This window comes from Bos indicus, chromosome 29 (genome assembly GCF_029378745.1).
Source record: "Bos indicus isolate NIAB-ARS_2022 breed Sahiwal x Tharparkar chromosome 29, NIAB-ARS_B.indTharparkar_mat_pri_1.0, whole genome shotgun sequence".
In the NCBI taxonomy this organism is placed as follows: Eukaryota; Metazoa; Chordata; class Mammalia; order Artiodactyla; family Bovidae; genus Bos; species Bos indicus.
This window is the reverse complement of record NC_091788.1, coordinates 42416400-42437049: the sequence shown is the minus strand read 5'-3', so window position 1 is coordinate 42437049 and position 20650 is coordinate 42416400. Positions and strand designations below refer to the sequence as shown.

The following is a 20650-nucleotide window of genomic DNA, read 5'->3' as shown; positions in this document are numbered from 1 at the left end:
GGGAAGTGGAGTCTTGGCAGGATCACAACAAATTCACACTCTATTCTCCCAGGGAGGTGGGTGTGCTCAGAGCCTGTATTTGCACAATCAAGAGGGCCACTGGGGTGTCACAGGGTGTGCAAGGCCAGCTGCTGTAGGTTAAAAAAATCCCAACAAATTATGGAACTTCATTCCTCATTTCAGATAAGGAGACCAGGGACCAGAGACTACAAGGGCCTTATCCAAAGCCACACAGCTCTGACCCTGACTCATCTGCTCATCCCCTTGTGGATGTGGTGGGTGCTGGGCTGGGGGCCAGCCCAGGACCAATCGTGGTCCTCATCCTGAATCCACAGGCGGAATCTCGGGAGCTGGTGGGTCCAGTATCATGTCTTCAGTGGCCGACAGGGCCATAGTAAAGAAGGAGCGGCTGTGTGACGTGGTTGGGAGAGATTTGTACAGGGTCAACAACAAGCATGGTGACAAGTACAACCCATTCCCTCCCAGGAAAATCGTCCAGTGGGCGGAGGAGTTGGTGGGCCAGGAGTTCTGCTACAGTCTGATCAGCAACAACTGTGACCATTTTGTTAATGAGCTGTACTACGGGGTCTCCTGCAGCCACCAGGTGGGTCCTCAGTGTGTCCCTAGCTCCATGGTTTCTTAGTTTCTTATTTCTCTGCTGCTTCTCTCACTCAGGTAGGCCACATGCCCCAGAAGTTGCCTTAAGATATATAGGATAATGGTGACAACAGTTAGCTCTACATGCCAGGCTCAAACTTGAATTGGTTGTTGTATGAGTTCCTGTGGCTGCTGTAACAAATGGCCAGAAATTCAGTGGCTTAACACAACACAAATGTATGGTCTTATAGTTCTGGAGGTCAGAAGTCTGAAACAGGTCTCACGGGGTAGAATCTAGGTGTCAGCAAGGCTGTGTTATTTTCTAGAGGCTCTCACAGAGAACCTGTTTTGTAGTCTTTTCCAGCTTCAAGAGGCTGCCTGCATTTCTTGGCTTGTGGCTCCCTTTCGTCTTCAAAGTTAGAAATGGCTGGTTGAGTCTCTCTCAATTGCATCACTATGCTGACTCTACTCCTTCCCCCTTCCATCAGAAACTTTGTGATTACATTGGGCTTACCTGGAAATCCAGAATAATCTTCCTACTCTAAGGTAAACTGATTAGCAACCTTAATTCTATCTGCAATCTTAATTCTCTCTCTCCATGTAGCATAATGTATTTACCAATATTAGGAATGAGGACATATCATGGAACTAAGACCTAGACATCTTTGGGGGCTATTTTTCTGCCTACCAGTTACTCTTTACACTGGGTACAGTTATTGTTCTGGGAGTTCCTCTTGCTGTTATTCTAGAAAGATTTCCCTCTCTTGTCTCTTGCACCAGAGCACCATCTTCCATATCTCATGTCCTCTTTCTTGGTTTTTTGTTAGTGTTCAATAGCTAAATTGTGTCTGACTCTTTTCTGACACCTTGGACTTTAGCCCTCCAGACTCCTCTGCCCATGGGACTTCCCAGGCAAGAATACTGGAGGGGGTTCCGTTTCCTTCTCCAGAGGATCTTCCCAATCCAGGGACCAAACCCATGTCTCCTGCTTTGGCAGGTGGATGCTTTACCAATGAGTCACCTGGGAAGCCCTGTCTTGGTTTACACAGTTCTTGTGGTGGAAACTCCTTCAGCAGCTTCCTAAAAAAGGATGAATGGAAGAATTTGTTTGATATCCTGCATGTCTGAATTATTTTTCAATCTACCCTCCCACTTGATTTAATAGTGTGTATAGGTATAGAATTCCAGGGCTTCTCTGGTAGATCAACTGGTAAAGAATCCTCCTGAATTGTAGGAGACCCTGGTTTGATTCCTGGGTCAGGAAGATCCCCTGGAAAAGGGATAGACTATCTACTGCAGTATTCTTGGGCTTCCCTGGTGGCTCAGACAGGAAAGAGTCTGCCTGCAATGTGGGAAACCTGGGTTCAATCCCTGGGTTGGGAAGATGCCCTGGAGGAGGAGGGCCTGGCAACCCACTCTAGTATTCTTGCTTGGAGATTCTCCATGGACAGAGGAGCCTGGTGGGCTATCGTCCATAGGGTCACAAAGAGTTGGACACGACTGAGCAGGTAAGCACATAGGTATGTAATTCTAGGTTAGAAATTGTTTTACTTCAAGATTTTGAAGGCATTCTTCCACTGTCTTCTTGCTTCCAGCATTGCTACGATGAAAGCTAAAGTAATTCTGATTCCTGATCTTTTCTCAGTTTCCTGTTTTTCTCTCCTGCTCTAGAAGATGTAATGTCTTGTCTTTACCCAGTGTTCTAAAATCTCACACTAATGTGCCTTGACATAGGTCTGCTTTTATCCTCAAAGCACCATTTCAATGTGAAAACATATATCCTTTGGTCCTAGTAAATTTTCATGAGTTAGTTCACTCTTGCTTCCACTCCTCTGAGTTTCCTCTAGTCCCTCTTTCTGGAAAGTTTATTATTCAAATGTTATACTGACTGGATTTTCCTTCATTTTTACCTTTGGAAGCTGTTTTCTATAGCTTCATCTTTTCTGCTGTTCTTTGTGAGAGATTTCCCAACTTTATCTCTAAAATGTCTATTGAGTTTGTAATTTCCATCATATGTTTTATTTTCTGAGAATTGCTTTTTTTCTCTCAACATTCCGTTATTTTTAATAGCACTGTGTTCTTCTTTATTGTTGTTGTTGTTTAGTCTCTAAGTCATATTTGATTCTTTTGCTGCCCCATGGGCTATAGCCCACCAGTGCCTCTGTCCGTGGGAGAAGAATCGTGGAGTGCCTTCTGCAGGGGATTTTCCCAACCTGGGGATCCTGAATTGCCAGGTGGATTCTTCACCACTCAGCCACCAGGAAATCCCTCTACTTTACTGTAAACATTCTATTCTCTAAAGACAGTTTTTAAAAATATGTTTTCTTTTCTTTCTCCAGGTTGCTGTTTCCTTTTTGTTTTGCTCTCTGTCTTCTATTTCAGAGGTCCTGCTAGATGTCTTGGAGAAGACAACGGCACCCTACTCCAGTACTCTTGCCTGCAAAACCTGATGAATGGAACAGCTGGCTAGGCTGCAGTCCATAGGGTCGCAAAGTGTTGGACATGACTGAGTGACTTCAGTTTCATTTTCACTTTCATGCCTTGGAGAAGGAAATGGCAACCCCCTCCAGTGTTCTTGCCTGGAGAATCCCAGGGACGGGGAAGCCTGGTGGGCTGCTGTCTATGGGGTTGCACAGAGTCGGACATGACTAAGTGACTTAGCAGTAGCAGCAGCAGCAGCTATATGTCTGGTACATCTGGATTGTGGGCTCATGATTAAGAATAGGGGGGTTGAGGAGTGAGCTCAGAGGGCAGTGTCTTGTTGACTTTGAGGTTCACTTCAGAGTAGACTGGGAACCCTCATATTGGTACCTTTCATGTTTCCACTTGGGCCAGTGCGATTCCCTGGAAGAGTTTTCCTGACTCTTATTTAAAGGGTAAAGTACTGGGAGCAGAGGGGATGGGAAGGCCAAGAGTCTCCATTTCGCATATTTATGGCCTCACAATTCCTTTTTGGAGGTATGATACCCACACCCTCACATGTGCTTCTGTTTTCAGACCCCCAAATCTCCTGATTTTCATTGTGGTTAAGGAGGGACCTCAGCTCTCTCTCTCTTTCACCCACTTCCAGAAATACCTGGTGATGTCAATATGTGATCTTTTTTAGGGATTCTGTTGTACACAATTCAGTTCAGTTCATTTCAGTCACTCAGTCGTGTCCGACTCTTGCCAACCCCATGAATCGCAGCTCCGCAGGCCTCCCTGTCAATCACCAACTCCCGGGGTTCACTCAAACTCATGTCCATCGACTCCGTGATGCCATCCAGCCATCTCATCCTCGGTTGTCCCCTTCTCCTCCTTCCCCCAACCCCTCCCAGCATCAGAGTCTTTTCCAATGAGTCAACTCTTCGCATGAGGTGGCCAAAGTACTGGAGTTTCAGCTTTAGCATCATTCCTATCAAAGTACAACCAGGGCTGATCTCCTTTAGAATGGACTGGTTGGATCTCCTTGCAGTCCAAGGGACTCTCAAGAGTCTTCTCCAACACCACAGTTCAAAAGCATCAATTCTTTGGCACTCAGCTTTCTTCACAGTCCAACTCTCACATCCATACATGACCACTGGAAAAATCATAGCCTTGACTAGATATCTGGACCCTTGTTGGCAATGTAATGTCTCTGCTTTTGAATATGGTATCTAGGTTGGTCATAACTTTCCTTCCAAGGAGTAAGTGTCTTTTAATTTCATGGCTGCAATCACCATCTGCAGTGATTTTGGAGCCCCCCAAAATAAAGTCTGACACTGTTTTCACTGTTTCCCCATCTATTTCCCATGAAGTGATGTACACAGTTAGCCCCTGACATACAAACATTCAAGTTTTGAACTTTCAAAGATGCCAACTTGTGTCCCAGCAAAGTCAGGACTGAGTGACATTGAAGCGTGCCCTCCATCTCCTATTGCTGACGATCCTTCAGTTCCTCCATCTCCACCTCCTCTCCCTCCTCCAGTCAGTAACTCTTCTTGCTTGTTCACGTGACACCAGCCCCTGGATGCCAGCTGTTGTTCTTCACTACTGTACTTTTCAATGTACTATATAGAAACTCCCCAGGTCAGTAGGTGCCCAATATGCTACTGGGGATCAGTGGAGAAATAACCCCAGAAAGAATGAAGGGATGGAGCCAAAGCAAAAAGAATACCTAGCTGTGGATGTGACTGGTGATAGAAGCAAGGTCCGATGCTGTAAAGAGCAATATTGCATAGGAACCTGGAATGTCAGGTCCATGAATCAAGGCAAATTGGAAGTAGTCAAACAAGAGATGGCAAGAGTGAATGTTGACATTCTAGGAATCAGCGAACTGAAATGGACTGGAATGGGTGAATTTAACTCAGATGACCATTATATCTACTAATGCAGGCAGGAATCCCTCAGAAGAAATGGAGTAGCTATCATGGTCAACAAAAGAGTCCGAAATGCAGTACTTGGATGCAATCTTAAAAAGGACAGAATGAACTCTGTTCGTTTCCAAGGCAAACGCTGAAGAAGCTGAAGTTGAACGGTTCTATGAAGACCTACAAGACTTTTAGAACGAACATCCAAAAAAGATGTCCTTTTCATTATAGGAAACTGGAATGCAAAAGTAGGAAGTCAAGAAATACCTGAAGTAACAGGCCAATTTGGCCTTGGAATACGGAATGAAGCAGGGCAAAGACTAATAGAGTTTTGCCAAGAAAATGCACTGGTCATAACAGGCACCCTCTTCCAACAACACAAGAGAAGACTCTATACATGGATATCACCAGATGGTCAACACCGAAATCAGATTGATTATATTCTTTGCAGCCAAAGATGGAGGAGCTCTATACAGTCAGCAAAAACAAGACCAGGAGCTGACTGTGGCTCAGACCATGAACTCCTTATTGCCAAATTCAGACTTAAATTGAAGAAAGTAGGGAAAACCACTAGACCATTCAGGTATGATCTAAATCAAATCCCTTATGATTATACAGTGGAAGTGAGAAATAGATTTAAGGGCCTAGATCTGAGAGAGTGCCTGATGAGCTATGGAATGAGGTTCGTGATATTGTACAGGACACAGGGATCAAGGTCATCCCCAATAAAAAGAAATGCAAAAAAGCAAAATGGCTATCTGGGGAGGCCTTACAAATAGCTGTGAAAAGAAGAGAAGCGAAAAGCAAAGGGGAAAAGGAAAGATAAAAGCATTTGAATGCAGAGTTCCAAAGAATAGCAAGGAGAGATAAGAAAGCCTTCTTCAGTGATCAATGCAAAAAAAATAGAGGAAAACAACAGAATGGGAAAGACTAGAGATCTCTTCAAGAAAATCAGAGATACCAAAGGAACATTTCATGCAAAGATGGGCTCGATAAAGGACAGAGATGGTATGGACCTAACAGAAGCAGAGATATTAAGAAGAGATGGCAAGAATACACAGAAGAACTGTACAAAAAAGATCTTCAAGACCAAGATAATCATGACGGTGTGATCACTGACCTAGAGCCAGACATCCTGGAATGTGAAGTCAAGTTGGCCTTAGAAAGCATCACTATGAACAAAGCTAGTGGAGGTGATGGAATTCCAGTTGAGCTATTCCAAATCCTGAAAGATGATGATGTGAAAATGCTGCACCCAATATGTCAGCAAATTTGGAAAACTCAGCAGTGGCCACAGAACTGGAAACGTTCAGTTTTCATTCCAATCCCAAAGAAAGGCAATGACAAAGAATGCTCAAACTACCGCACAATTGCACTCATCTCACACGGTAGTAAAGTAATGCTTAAATTCTCCAAGCAGGCTTCAGCAATATGTGAACCATGAACTTCCAGATGTTCAAGCTGGTTTTAGAAAAGGCAGAGGAACCAGAGATCAAATTGCCAACATCTGCTGGATCATGGAAAAAGCAAGAGAGGTCCAGAAAAACATCTACTTCTGCTTGATTGATTATGCCAAAGCCTTTGACTGTGTGGATCACAATAAACTGTGGAAAATTCAGAAAGAGATGGGAATACCAGACCACCTGACCTGCTTCTTGAGAAATTTGTATGCAGGTCAGGAAGCAACAGTTAGAACTGGACATGGAACAACAGACTGGTTCCAAATAGGAAAAGGAGTACATCAAGGCTGTATATTGTCACCCTATTTATTTAACTTATATGCAGAGTACATCATGAGAAACGCTGGACTGGAAGAAACACAAGCTGGAATCAAGATTTCCGGGAGAAATATCAATAATCTCAGATATGCAGATGACACCACCCTTATGGCAGAAAATGAAGAGGAACTAAAAAGCCTCTTGATGAAGGTGAAAGTGGAGAGTGAAAAAGTTGGCTTAAAGCTCAACATTCAGAAAATGAAGATCATGGCATCCAGTCCCATCACTTTACAGGAAATAGATGGGGAAACAATGGAAACAGTGTCAGACTTTATTTTTCTGGGCTCCAAAATCACTGCAGATGGGGACTGCAGCCATGAAATTAAAAGACACTTACTCCTTGGAAGGAAAGTTATGACCAACCTAGATAGCATATTCAAAAGCAGAGACATTACTTTGCCAACACAGGTTCGTCTAGTCAAGGGTATGGTTTTTCCTGTGGTCATGTATGGATGTGAGAGTTGGACTGTGAAGAAGGCTGAGCACTGAAGAATTGATGCTTTTGAACTGTGGTGTTGGAGAAGACTCTTGTGAGTCCCTTGGACTGCAAGGAGATCCAACCAGTCCATTCTGAAGGAGATCGGCCCTGGGATTTCTTTGGAGGGAATGATGCTAAAGCTGAAACTCCAGTACTTTGGCCACCTCATGCGAAGAGTTGACTCATTGGAAAAGACTCTGATGCTGGGAGAGATTGGGGGCAGGAGGAGAAGGGGACAACAGAGGATGAGATGGCTGGATGGCATCACTGACTCGATGGACATGAGTTTGAGTGAACCCGGGAGTTGGTGATGGACAGGGAGGCCTGGCTTGCTGCTATTCATGGGGTCACAAAGAGTCGGACACGACTGAGCAACTGATCTGATCTGATACTGTAAGATTAAAAATATGAGATGGCCATCCCTGGTGGTCTCAGCGGTAAAGAATTCACCTGCCAATGTGGGGGACATAGGTTCGATCCCTGGTCAAGAGGATCCCACATAAGGTGAGATAACTAAGCCCTTGTGCCACCTCTACTGAGCCTGAAACTACTGAGCCCAAGTTCTAGAGCCTATGCTCCACGACAAAGAGGAGTCCCCACTTCCTGCAACTCAAGAAAGTCTGAACACAGCAATGAAGACCCAGTGCAGCCAAAAATCAATGAATAAATCTTTTTTTGTGTGTAATGTATGAGAACCCTATTAAAAGGATGGCTCAGATGGTAAAGAATCTGCGTTCAATGCATGACACTGGGGTTCAATCCCTGGGTTAGGAAGTCTCCCTTGAGAATGGAGTGGCAACCTACTCCAGTATTCTTGCCTGGAGAATTCCATGGACAGAGGAGCCTGGCAGGCTGCAGTCCATGAGGTTGCAAAGAATCAGACACAACTGAGCAGCTAATGCTTTCACTTTCAATAAGTATCTTTGAGTGTGCTAATGAAGAATTTAAGTTGAAGTAAGAAAAATGTGTTCTTTATTCTTTGTTTTTGTTTTATGTATTTTTTGTGTGAAAAGTATTATAAATCTTTTACACTACAGTACTGTATAGTTGATTGTGTTACTTGGGTACCTAAGCTAACTTTGTTGAACCTATGAACAAATTAGTGTTAAGAACGTGCTCTCAGAACTGACCAGGTTAGTATGTAAGGGACTTACTCTATTTAGGATTAATATTCGGCTTTTTTCACAGCTGCCTTAGCCTTTAGTCTTCTCTGAGTCCTAGTAGAATTATGCCTAAAACTAATGTCTTACTTTATTTTTATTTGGAGTTCAGGAAGGAGTGAAATTTGATACATGTTCTGTTTTTACCCTGAAACTTACTCTTACTTTGCTGGTTTTTTTTCCTACTACAAGCAATATAAGTAAGATATCTTAATAATTTAAAGTATAACATCACCACTCTTTTTCATAGTTGAGTCATTTATTGAAGAATGTGCAGAGAGCACTTGGCGCCTGGCAGGTCTGGGCGCTGGGGATACAGCCAAGATGAGGACAAGTGAGGGCTCTGCTAGGACCCAGGTCAGAGTTCATTGAGGTTCAATAGCAATTCCTCTTCAACTTTATATGTATCTCAAGAGCTCACTGTTCATCAGCCAGGATTTCAACCATCTGGCTTCATCTCCCTGTCCTTTCCACAGTTACCCTCTGGGGATCTGTCTGCTTTAAAAACCCGCAGGCTGAAGGGAATTTCCCTCTTCAGGTCTGTGTATGTCATTGGCCAGCTGCCCCATTCACAAATTCCTTCCTCATGCTGCCCTCCTCTCTGCATTTCCCTGTCAATATTTGTTGACTCCTGAGTTTGTCAAGGAGGCTATGAGGCACATGAAGCTCCCTGAGCTGGACATCCTTGTTGAATGTACAGTCTGTACTCAGCTTACTGACACAGAGTCTGACTCACTCTCCTGTCTCTTGCAGGGCAGAGATGCTGTCACAGCAGCTACCATCTCAGGAGTGGGCCTGATAGCCCTATCTGCCTGAGTCATGTTCTCAAGAAACCAGAAGCAAAGTCAATGACCTGAAGGGAGTGTCTTGTCAGCAGTGACATTATACATTGAGGGGAGTCTTGTTTTGCTATACAGTTTTGAGAGAGTTAACAGGCAGGTTGATAGGGAGTCCAAGGCCCCTTTTAGGAGGAAGTAAACTTTCTTTCTTTTTCATATCCTTTTGCCTTAGTCTCTTAGGCTCTGAAAGCTATGATATATCTTTCCAAGGATGGGCTAATTTGAAAAGCTCTGTGTTAACTTTGCAACAGTCTATTTCTTTTGAAAACTGGCCTTTTAAGCATAATATATCTTACTGCTGGGTATGCTTTTCTCAGACTCTGTGTCTCTGTTAGTCATTATAACTGTAACAAATGTTGCCTGGGAACCTGTTTCCTCACTGCCTACACAGCCATAACACATCTCTGCCAGGGACAGAGTGCTTGAAATCCATTTTACCAGACTAGTCTTGGGCCACTGTGATCTCAAGATGTATGCTGTGGAAGAGGGTCTGGATAAAACTTTCTCAGTCTTGAGGCATTCTTTTTATCTATTCTCAGCAGCCAGTTGAAAAGTATATAATGCCTTGCTTAAACTAGTGAGGTGGGCACTCTTTATACCCCCTTCTGATATCTATGTCAGAAGCTTTCTCTATCCTTTTACTTTAAATAAAAATCTTTGCTGCACAAAACTCTGAATGATGGAGACTGCATCTTTGGTCCTGGAGTTCAATCTTCTCCTTTGGAGACCACAAATTCGACACCAAACACCATAGGCTATCAGTTTCTGGTTTGGTTTGTGGATTTCATTTTTTCTTACAATAATAAAAACAAAACCCAGTAAGGGAGGATTTTATTGGGGGACATGCATCAATAACTGCCTGGCTGGAGTCTGTTGAGGTTGCAGCGAGGCTCTGCTCCTGCTGATGCCAGGCTGTGCTCTGGCTCTTTGGTGATTCTCTCTCATTTTCTATTTGTGGACTGTGTTCTTTCAGTTCAGTTCAGTTTAGTTCAGTCACTCAGTCGTGTCTGACTCTTTGCCACCCCATGAATCGCAGCATTCCAGGCCTCCCTGTCTATCACCAACTCCCGGAGTTCACCCAGACTCAAGTTCATCGAGTCAGTGATGCCATCCAGCCATCTCATCCTCGGTCGTCCCCTTCTCCTCCTGCCCCCAATACCTCCCAGCGTCCGAGTCTTTTCTAATGAGTCAACTCTTCGCATAAGGTGGCCAAAGTACTGGAGTTTCAGCTTTAGCATCATTCCTTCCAAAGAAATCCCAGGGCTGATCTCCTTCAGAATGGACTGGTTGGATCTCCTTGCAGTCTAAGGGACTCTCAAGAGTCTTCTCCAACACCACAGTTCAAAAGCATCAATTCTTCAGTGCTCAGCCTTCTTCACAGTCCAACTCTCACATCCATACATGACCACAGGAAAAACCATAGCCTTGACTAGATGGACCTTTGTTGGCAACGTAATGACTCTGCTTTTGAATATGCTATCTAGGTTGGTCATAACTTTCCTTCCAAGGAGTAAGCGTCTTTTAATTTCATGGCTGCAGTCACTATCTGCAGTGATTTTGGAGCCCCCCAAAATAAAGTCTGACACTGTTTCCACTGTTTCCCCATGTATTTCCCAGGAAGTGATGGGACCAGTTGTCATGATCTTCGTTTTCTGAATGTTGAGCTTTAAGCCGACTTTTTCACTCTCCACTGTCACTTTCATCAAGAGGCTTTTTAGTTTACCTGCACGAAACAAACTCCAGCTCTGGTTATCTCACGTAATGGGTGTTTCCAGTTGTGTAGGAACAGGTCAGCAGCAAGAGAGATAGACAAACCTGACTGATATGCAAGAACACGAATCAAGGGAAACCAGGACCCTTGACCTGGAACTAGACCCAGGCCGGCTTCCAGGAGTCAGCAGCTGGAGTCTGTAGATGTCAGTGGGGCTCAAACCAAACCCAACCACAGCCATAATGAAAATTATATGCTCTGGCCAATCTTGTTTAAAATCTCCCCTGATCTCCACAGCTTTTCTCTGCCTTATTACTTCCACCCTGCAATGATCCTGCATCCTCTCCTCTTGGGGCTTGTCACGGCCCCCAAGTCTCTGATCCCATACTCACTCCTGTGGCTTCTCTTCCCATATCCGCTCATCTTCATCCCTCCCTGTGGCCTCTGAGGCCTCCTAGCACAAGCTCCTGAGAGAGAATCTGATTGGCTCCCTCACCACACTGAGCTGTCTACTGATTGGTTGACAGCCATTGGGTCAGGTGGCCCACTAGACCAATCAGCTCTGCCCAGTGGAGCAGGTCACGTGGTACAAAGGCTGCCTCAGACCTCACGGAGCGTGGGTGTGGATGGTCTTATCCCTGACCTGCCTGCTGCTGAGGCCTCTGGGGAGGGGTTAGGGAAGGAGGTGTGACCATTCGTGATTGGTCCCTTGAGGTTTGGCTCTGTTACTAGTTGGGCTTGGCAGATGTTCAAAGTGACCAGATTCCTGCAAGGGGCTTTTGTGGGCTCTCGGAAGCACCCTTCTGGGGCCAATTGTCCTTCCCTCCACAAGGCAAGTCATCTCCTCCATCTGGTTGCCAATGTTTCCCTTGGCAGCCTTGGTTGTCTGGGGACCATCTGTGTGTGAAATCCCGGACAGGACTTATAAATGGCTCCTTTCTAGTTTGCTCCTGCTTGGACCATACCTGGTCTAGGAAAAGCTTATGCTCATTCTTTCCCCAGTGTTGACATAAGCATAGTTTTCTCCTAGTTAGTTTCTTTTCGTTTTATCTTAGCTCTATTGATATAACATCTCATGCCTGTTTTCAAGTGTGCCAAGCTCAAGGGACACAGGCCAAAATTAAAGGGGAGTCTCTTGAAGGCTCTTCTCTCACACTTGGGAGAATATGATATGGACCCATGGAGTATAGATCTCCAAATTAATTATGGAATAAAAAGGAATGAGGTAGACTAAACACAAGAAAGCAAAACAGAAGCCCCCTGTTCAATTAAAAAATAGTGAAACATTACCTATAAAAAGTGAGATTGTGCAAATAATCAGATAAGATGGAAGAACTCATTCCAAATATATTGATAGTGACCATAAATATAAATGAACTAAACTTGCCAAGTAAAAGACAAACATTATACTGGATTAGAAAACGAATCCAGGGAATACTGTTTACAGCAGATACAATTGAAATATAAGGACATAAAGACTGAAGGTTACGTGACAAGTTATTTGACATCTTGAAAACATTAATGCTAGGGAGAGGGTGGGATGATTTGGGAGAATGGCATTGAAATATGTATAATATCATATATGAAACGAGTCGCCAGTCCAAGTTCGATGCACGATACTGGATGCTTGGGGCTGGTGCACTGGGACAACCCAGAGGGATGGTATGGGGAGGAAGGAGGGAGGAGGGTTCAGGATGGGGAACACATGTATACCTGTGGTGGATTCTTTTCGATATATGGCAAAATCAATACAATATTGTAAAGTTAAAAAATAAAACAAACAAACAAAAATAAAACATTAATGTTATCAAGGAAAAATATTGAGGGTGTGTATAAAGTGTCCTAGACTGAAAGACATGTTGGAGACAAAGTAAGTAAATGTGAGAAAGGACTCTAAAAGCAATTTGGGTTTCCTGGGGAAATTTGAATGTGAATTGGATAATGAAGAATATTAAGGAATCATGTATCTTATTGAGTGTGATAAAGTTATGAGGCTTATGTAAAACACATGGCATAAAAAATAGATGCAGATAAAGCAAAATTACCAAAAATCAGATTTTAACCCATGCCTTAGGTATATGGGTGGCAATTTTACTGCTACCTTTGTATATGAAAACATTTACATGCTATATACCTTATAAATAGTTGAAACTTGAAAATTTAAACAAAAGAAAACTTTCCAAATTATTTCAATAAATTTTATAGTAATATTTTTAATAGAAGATATACTAGGCAATTACTAGCTAAAAACTGGTTAATTAGTTGATATTAATTAACTGAAAGCTGGCATAGGTATATTGATATCAGAAAATATAAGCTTTAAACCAAAAATGACTATTAGACAGAAAGGATGAAAAGTGTGGCATAATAAGAAATACATTTGGTCTTTGTCCTTGGTTCTTGGACAGAGCGCTTAAAACCCTCAGAATTTCCTTGTTGATAGGCTTTATCTTTTGCTATTTCTAAGGAACCCCTTTGATCAACCTGAGTTTGTGCTAATGGGCTGACTTAGACCCTAAGATAGCCTTAGGATGGGGCTGGTCATCAGAAAGACCCAGTGATCAGAGAGTTGGAAATTTCAGGCTACTGATCTCTAAGAAGGGAATGTGGGAGTGGGTGCTAAAGGTTAAGCTCTATAAAAACTGTTCAGCGAGGAGGCTTGATGAACTTCCTGGTGGTGAACATACCAAGGTATCCGTAGAGTGGCTACCTGAAGAGGAGAGGGAAGCTCCTTGCATCTTCTGCCCCCATGCCTTGCCCTCCACCTCTCTTCCATTTGGTTGCTTGATGAAAGTGAAAGTGGAGAGTGAAACAGTTGGCTTAAAGCTCAACATTCAGAAAACAAAGAGCGTGGCATCTGGTCCCATCACTTCATGGGAAATAGATGGGGAAAAAGTGGAAACAGTGTCAGACTTTATTTTGGGGGGCTCCAAAATCACTGCAGATGGTGACTGCAGCCATGAAATTAAAAGACGCTTACTCCTTGGAAGGAAAGTTATGACCAACCTAGATAGCATATTCAAAAGCAGAGACATTACTTTGCCAACAAATGTCCGTCTAGTCAAGGCTATGGTTTTTCCTGTGGTCACATATGGATGTGAGAGTTGGACTGTGAAGAACCTGAGTGCCGAAGAATTGATGCTTCTGAACTGTGGTGTTGGAGAAGACTCTTGAGAGTCCCTTAGACTGCAAGGAGATCCAACCAGTCCATTCTGAAGGAGATCAGCCCTGGGTGTTCTTTGGAAGGAATGATGCTAAAGCTGAAACTCCAGTACTTTGGCCCCCTTATGCGAAGAGTTGACTCATTGGAAAAGACTCTGATTCTAGGAGGGATTGGGGGCAGGAGGAGAAGGGGATGACCGAGCATGAGATGGCTGGATGGCATCACTGACTCGATGAACTTGAGTCTGGGTGAACTCCGGGAGTTGTAGATGGACAGGGAGCCCTGGCGTGCTGCAGTCCATGGGGTTGCAAAGAGTCGGACACAACTGAGTGACTGTACTGAACTGAACTGAATTGTATCCATCCTAATAAATTGGTAAACATTTAAGCTGCCTTTCTGAGTTCTGTGAGCCTTTCTGGAAAACTGCTGAAATGTAGGAGGGGTTTTGACAAAAATACAGGTGAGTGGTGAAAGACATCTGATGTGAAGGAAGACAGTCTTAGGGGACTGAGCACTTAGGCTGTGAAGTCTGTGTTTAGTGTCAAAATCGAACCGATTCATGGAGCACCCAGTTGCTGTCTCGAAACTCAGAGAATTAACTGCTGGTGTCAAGAAACGCTCCACAAAGATTCCGAAAAAACTTTCAATTCCCTAGGAAGGTATGATATTAAGAATTCTAAAATTGTTTGCATCTAATAAAAGTCCTAAAAGAGATATTAAAATTTTTGGTCTGTTGTAAGGAGAAAATGACTAGTTCACCATAGTGGGAGATCTACCTATTCCTCTATCAGGATCTGATAAATCAAGGGGACACAAAAATCAGTTAAGATACAGAAACTTCGCAAAAGATACTGACAAGCTGATTCAATGAGCACATAGAGTGAACTGTGAAATACAGATTCTTTCTGACCACACACAAGGGAATGCTTATGAAAACTGACCATGCCTGGGTAGGAGGCAGGAGGCCCTTTAGGAGGCATTTCAGACCTCCTGGGAGTCAAGACTCATTCTCTGACACACACACACTCTGCACATACAGTGCACTCACACCCAACCTGTGTACATCACTCAGACTCACTCCCCTGCTGCATGTCCACCCACACTGCCTTCTGGACCCCTCTCCATCTCGCCTTTGTCCTCTAAAGAGCACCTTTCCAGCACAGTCATCCCAGTAAAGAGAGGGACTTCTCACCAGTGCAAGAAGGGCTCCCAACTGTTGACTGCAGTTGATTTACAGAGGGAGCCTGCAGGCTTGACTGGGGCTCCTTGAGGGTCAGGTTCTAAAATGTTCCCTGCCAGGGCTCCCCTCTGCCTGTCTCTGGTTTTCCTGTCTCAGGCCAAGCCAAAACTGAGACTTGGAGACCTGACTGAGATTTCTGCCTCTGGCTATGAACACTGGCCTTCTCTGTAAACAGGGGCTGTGTGAGCCATCTGTCTCCCTCAAGCAAGGATGGGTTCTCTGTTTAAGTCCCAGGGTTGAGATGGAGAAGGGGAACAGTTGCACCATCATGCACTGGTTCTCCCTTCAGTGCCTGGCACAACAGGCACTCAAGGGCCATTTGCTGAATTCATCATGCTCCCACCCTCACAGTGTACCAAGGGCTCATCTTCATTAGAAGTGAGTTCATGGGCAGACTGTTGACTTTATTCCATTGGAGAGGGGTTCAGTTCAAGGCAACCCCTGGTTCTTGGAAAGCATCACATCTTGGGTCCAGTCTCCTATATATTAGTTGTTTTGGAGTGATGAACAGAAATAAGACACAGTTACTTCCTTTCAATAGTTAACAACTGGGTGCACAGTGTAAGGAAAGGAGCATGGGCCTCCCAACTGGTCAGAAGCAGTTGGGGTCCTCGGTCTCCTGCTCCCTGACTGTGCAACTTGCACATGTGACTTCCCCCACCCCCCTGCTAAGTTCAGCTGCACCCTCTGCAGAGCAGATAATAATCCCTACCTCTAGGCTGTGTAGGGATGGAGTGAAAGCCTACGTGGGAAGGCACTGGGGCAGGCTTGGCCAAGTCCTGGACCAACTCCTTACTGCCTTCCATAGCATCGCAGCATTAAAGGGAATGTCCAATCCCTGGAAACCACTAAAGGAACTGGCCAAATAAAATAGACACCTGCATTTAATGGCATGTTATTCAACCATTAAAACAGATGGACAGCACGTGAGCGTATACACATGTAGGCATATGTGTTTATATATATATATATATATATATGTGTGTGTGTGTGTTTATATTCAAAATAAGTATAAATGTTAGAGTAAATTGACCATTTTTGTATATAGTTCTTTGACTGTTGACACTCTCATGTATCCATGTGACCGTCAGGAGAACACAGATCACAGGAGATTCACTCGCCCCTAAAGCTCCCCAGGCCCATTTGTCATCAGCCAGCCCCTCACCCCAGCTCCACACCTCAACTCCTGCAATCTCTTTTCTCTCCCTATAGCTTTGCCTTTTCTAGAATGTCGTACAAATGGAATCATATAGAAGCTTGCTTTTTGTGTCTGGGTTCTTTAACTTAGCAGAATGCGTCTGACGTTCATTTTTGTTGTAGCACGTGACATGCTTTGTTCCTTGTTTCTGCTGAGTGGTATCCTGCTGCATGCATGGGCCAGCCTTTCTTTATTCACCAGCTGAAGGACATTTGTGTAGTTTTTGATATTTGACAATAATTATTACAGCCACTATAGATATTCCCATATAGGTTTGTTTGTGTGCATGAACATGGATTTTAATTTCTTTTGGGTAAGCACTAGGTGTAGGATTGCAGAATCATAAACTAAGATTATGGCATCCAGTCTCATCACCTCATGGCAAACAGAAGGTGAAAAAGTGGAAGCAGCAGAAGGTTTTATTTTCTTGGGCTCCAAAATCCCTGCAGACTGTGACTGCATCCATGAAATTAAAAGTCACTTGCTCCTTGGGTGGAAAGCTATGACCAACCTAGACAATATATATATTAATAAGCAAAGACATCACTTTGCCGATCAAGGTCCATATGGTCAAGGCTATGGTTTTTCCAGTAGTCAGGTACAGATGTGAGAGTCAGACCATAAAGAAGGCTGAGTGCCGAAGAATTGATGCTTTCTAACTGTGGTGCTGGAGAAGACACTTGAAGGTCCCTTGGACTGCAAAGGGGATCAAACCAGTCAATTCTAAAGGAAATCAATGAACATTCCAATGAATATTCATTGGAAGGACTGATGCTGAAGCAGAAGCTCCAATACTTTGGCCACCTGATGAGAAGAGCCAATTCATTGGAAAAGACTAATGCTGGGGAAGATTGAGGGCAAAAGGAGAAGAGGGTGGCAGAGAATGAGATGTTTAGATAGCATCACTGACTCAATGGACATGAATCTGGACAAACTCCAGGAGGTGGTGAAGGACAAGGAAGCCTGGCATGCTGCCATCCATGGGGTCACAAAGAGTTGGACAGTACTTAGATACTGAACAACAGCAACGGTAAGTGAATGTTTATTAGAAAAAATGACTCAGTTGTTGTCCAAGTACCTCACAGCACTGCAGGAGCGCACGCCCTCTACTGGGGAGAGAAGAGGCCCTCAAGATTGCAGGAAGCGCTCGGGGCTGTGTATGTTCATCTGTTCGTTTTCCCTGGCCCTGGCACCTCTATTTCTGAACTCTTTCCACTGAAGGTAACTCACTAACTTGCCTTTCTTTCTCTCCCTCACCCCTTCCTTTTCATCACACTGTTTCTCTAGAAAGATTCTCCTCTCTCTCCTTCTCTCCAAGTAAGACCGTGGGCCTGTGAGAACAGTGGAACTCGAGCCACAGAACAAACGCATCCAGACTTTTGCACCAAGGGACCGTTAAACTCCAGCAGGGCTTCTGGCAACATGAGGCCACGTCTGCAGGATGACCCCTCAGATGCCTGCCTGAAAAAGCTCAATGCTGCCAGGACCTGAAGCCATCCCTTTGAACGTCATCCCCAGGAAGGATGGGGCCACTGTCTCCAAGTCTCTGTTGGGTATAGAAGCCCAGCTTCCAATCTTACCAGCTGGCCCACCCCTGTCCATGTTACCGTGTCAGTGAACTCAGTGGAGCTGGGCTGAGTACACTGGTCTTTAGGGATCATCCTCACATAGCTACTGCATTCTTTTGTTTTTTTGAGTATCCTTGTCTTTATCTAGAACCGTTTTCTGACCAGTGCTGTTGGGACTTGGGGTGGACTACTCCCAAATATATTACAATGGAACATTGCTTCTTTTTAATTAAAGTTAAGAAATGGCCAAGGCAAGAGGGATGCTCTGACTCTCCTTTATGATCCCCTGAAAGCAGGAAATACACCCCTCATGTGAAAGGTGCCCTCACTGCATCTGGACGTAGAAGGACATCCTTATTGCCAGGGACGGGGAATCCGGGGGAAGAAGCCTGGATAAACGCCTCGTTACTTCTTTAGTTTTACCACCACAAGTGCAAACTCTGCTTAGATTCCTCACTAATGAACACACAATACCTAAGTTTTGGGACTTCTCTGGTGGTCCAGTGGTTAAGAATCCGTCTTCCAATGTGGGGGATTTGGGTTCGATCCCTGGTCAGGATACTAAGATCCCACATGCCTCAGAGCAACTAAACCTGTGCAGTGCAACGGAAGGAAGCCTGCAACCAGAGCAAGCCTTCAGCTAGAGGAATCTGTGCACTACATCCAGGAGCCCTTGTGCTGCAACAAAGACACAGGGCAGCCAAACAAACAAACAGCAACAATAACAACAACACAAACCACCCAATACTCAGAACACAGTAGTTTCTTTGTCCTGTCAATTTCTCACAAATGTATTGTTTCTTTGTCTAAAATGTCTAAAAGCTGCCTGCTTTGGCTACTTCTGAGGGACCGTTTCCATGAGGCTCTGTGTATGCATTAAAATGTTTTTCTTTTTCTCTATGAGTCTATCTTGAGTCGATTTTATCATTCAGTTTGGTTCAGTCGGTCAGTCATGTCCGACTCTACGTGACCCCATGGACTGTTGCATGCCAGCCTTCCCTGTCCATCACCAACTCCCGGACCCTACTCAAATTCATGTCCACGCGTCAGTGATGCCATCCAACCATCTCATCCTCTGTCATGCCCTTCTCCTCCCGCCTTCAATCTTTCTCAGCATCAAGGTCTTTTCCAATGAGTTGGTTCCTCACATTAGGTTGCCAAAATATTGGAGTTTCAACTTCAGCATCAGTCCTTCCAATGAACATTCAGGACTGATTTCCTTTAGGATTGACTGATTTGATCTCCTTGCAGTCCAAGGGACTCTCAACAGTCTTCTCCAGCACCATAGTTCAAAAGCATCAATTCTTCAGTGCTCAGCTTTCTTTGTAGTCCAACTCTCACATCCATACATGACTACTGGTAAAACCACAGCCTTGACTAGACAGACCTTTGTCCGCAAAGTAATGTGCCTGCTTTTCACTATGGTGTCTAGGTTGGTCATAGCTTTTCTTCCAAGGAGCAAGCATCTTTTAATTTCATGGCTGTAGTCACCATCTGCAGTGATTTTGGAGCCCAGAAAAATAAAGTCTGTCACTGTTTCCATTGTTTTGTCATTTTATCATTAGTTTTATCTTTAGTTCAGCCACAATAACACAAGAGGCACAGAGGGGGAAATTTCCTCTCCCCAACAGCACACAAATGAGACAATATTATCTCATAAAAGCAGAACCTCAGTGCTACCCAGCGTTCAGTCACTTGTTCAGCTGGTCAGTCACAAGCCTGCTATGCGCCTGAAGGTGGTCGGGCACCTGGGACACAGGGCGGTCCAGGCGAGCTTCCTGCCCACACACTCTGGGCAGTGAGAGGTCACGGGGTGGTTTCCTCCCCTTTACACCGGCTTCCAGGCTCCCAGTTGGTCAGCCCTGACCTACGTCATCTGGGCACCCATGCCCTCTGGGGGTAATACATCCACAGGGCCATTGAGTTTCCCTCCCTTGACCCCTCCCTTCCCTGCATTTCACACCTGCGGCCCCTCCTCCCACTTACTCTTTCCCCTCTGGCTGGCCACTTTCTCCCCTCCTTCCTGGGTGGCTGGCTTTCTCCGGATGTCCCCTTTCATGGCCGTATTTATTCCTGCTGGGGTTGCCTTGAAGAGGACCAGACCAAATGGGTCTTCCCTGAGCTGAAGGTTCTTGGTGTTCTATGCATCCGTGGTCAGACCCCTCGTATTGAGCGTTACCCCACTTCTCTTCTTGCTGCAGGTCACTGATGTGCTCATGACTGCAGGTGTGACAGCAGGTGCCATCGTAGAAGTGGGCCTGGCCCCTGCCTCACTGCGATCCTGCAGAAGCAAGAGGGAAAAGCAATAAGTTCGAGGAATTGTCATGAAGGCAGCCAGTTGGGAAATCTGGCTTAGCTAGCAGGCATGGAGTTTAGTTTATCGATTTCCCTGTTTTGTGATCATTTAGGCTTATTTTAATGGAACTCAATAAAAGCACAGGAAGATTTTATTTGGGGAAATGCAGACTAGCATGATTCTATTAAAGACACAGTTGAGGGCTTCCCTGGTGGTCCAGTGGTGAAAAATTTGCCTTCCAAAGCAAGGGGCACATGTTCAGTCCCTAGTTGGGGAACTAAGATCCCACATGCC

At 44.5% G+C, this 20650-nt stretch overlaps 1 protein-coding gene across 1 annotated transcript; it reads left to right on the top strand.

Annotated features, from left to right (window-relative positions):
* Positions 1-367: 367 nt before the first annotated feature.
* Positions 368-20369, top strand: LOC139180686 (phospholipase A and acyltransferase 3-like). Its single transcript, XM_070782806.1, has 2 exons — positions 368-604; positions 20262-20369. Exons 1-2 carry the CDS (start codon positions 368-370, stop codon positions 20367-20369), a joined length of 345 nt encoding a protein of 114 aa, XP_070638907.1.
* The last annotated feature ends 281 nt before the right edge of the window (positions 20370-20650 follow it).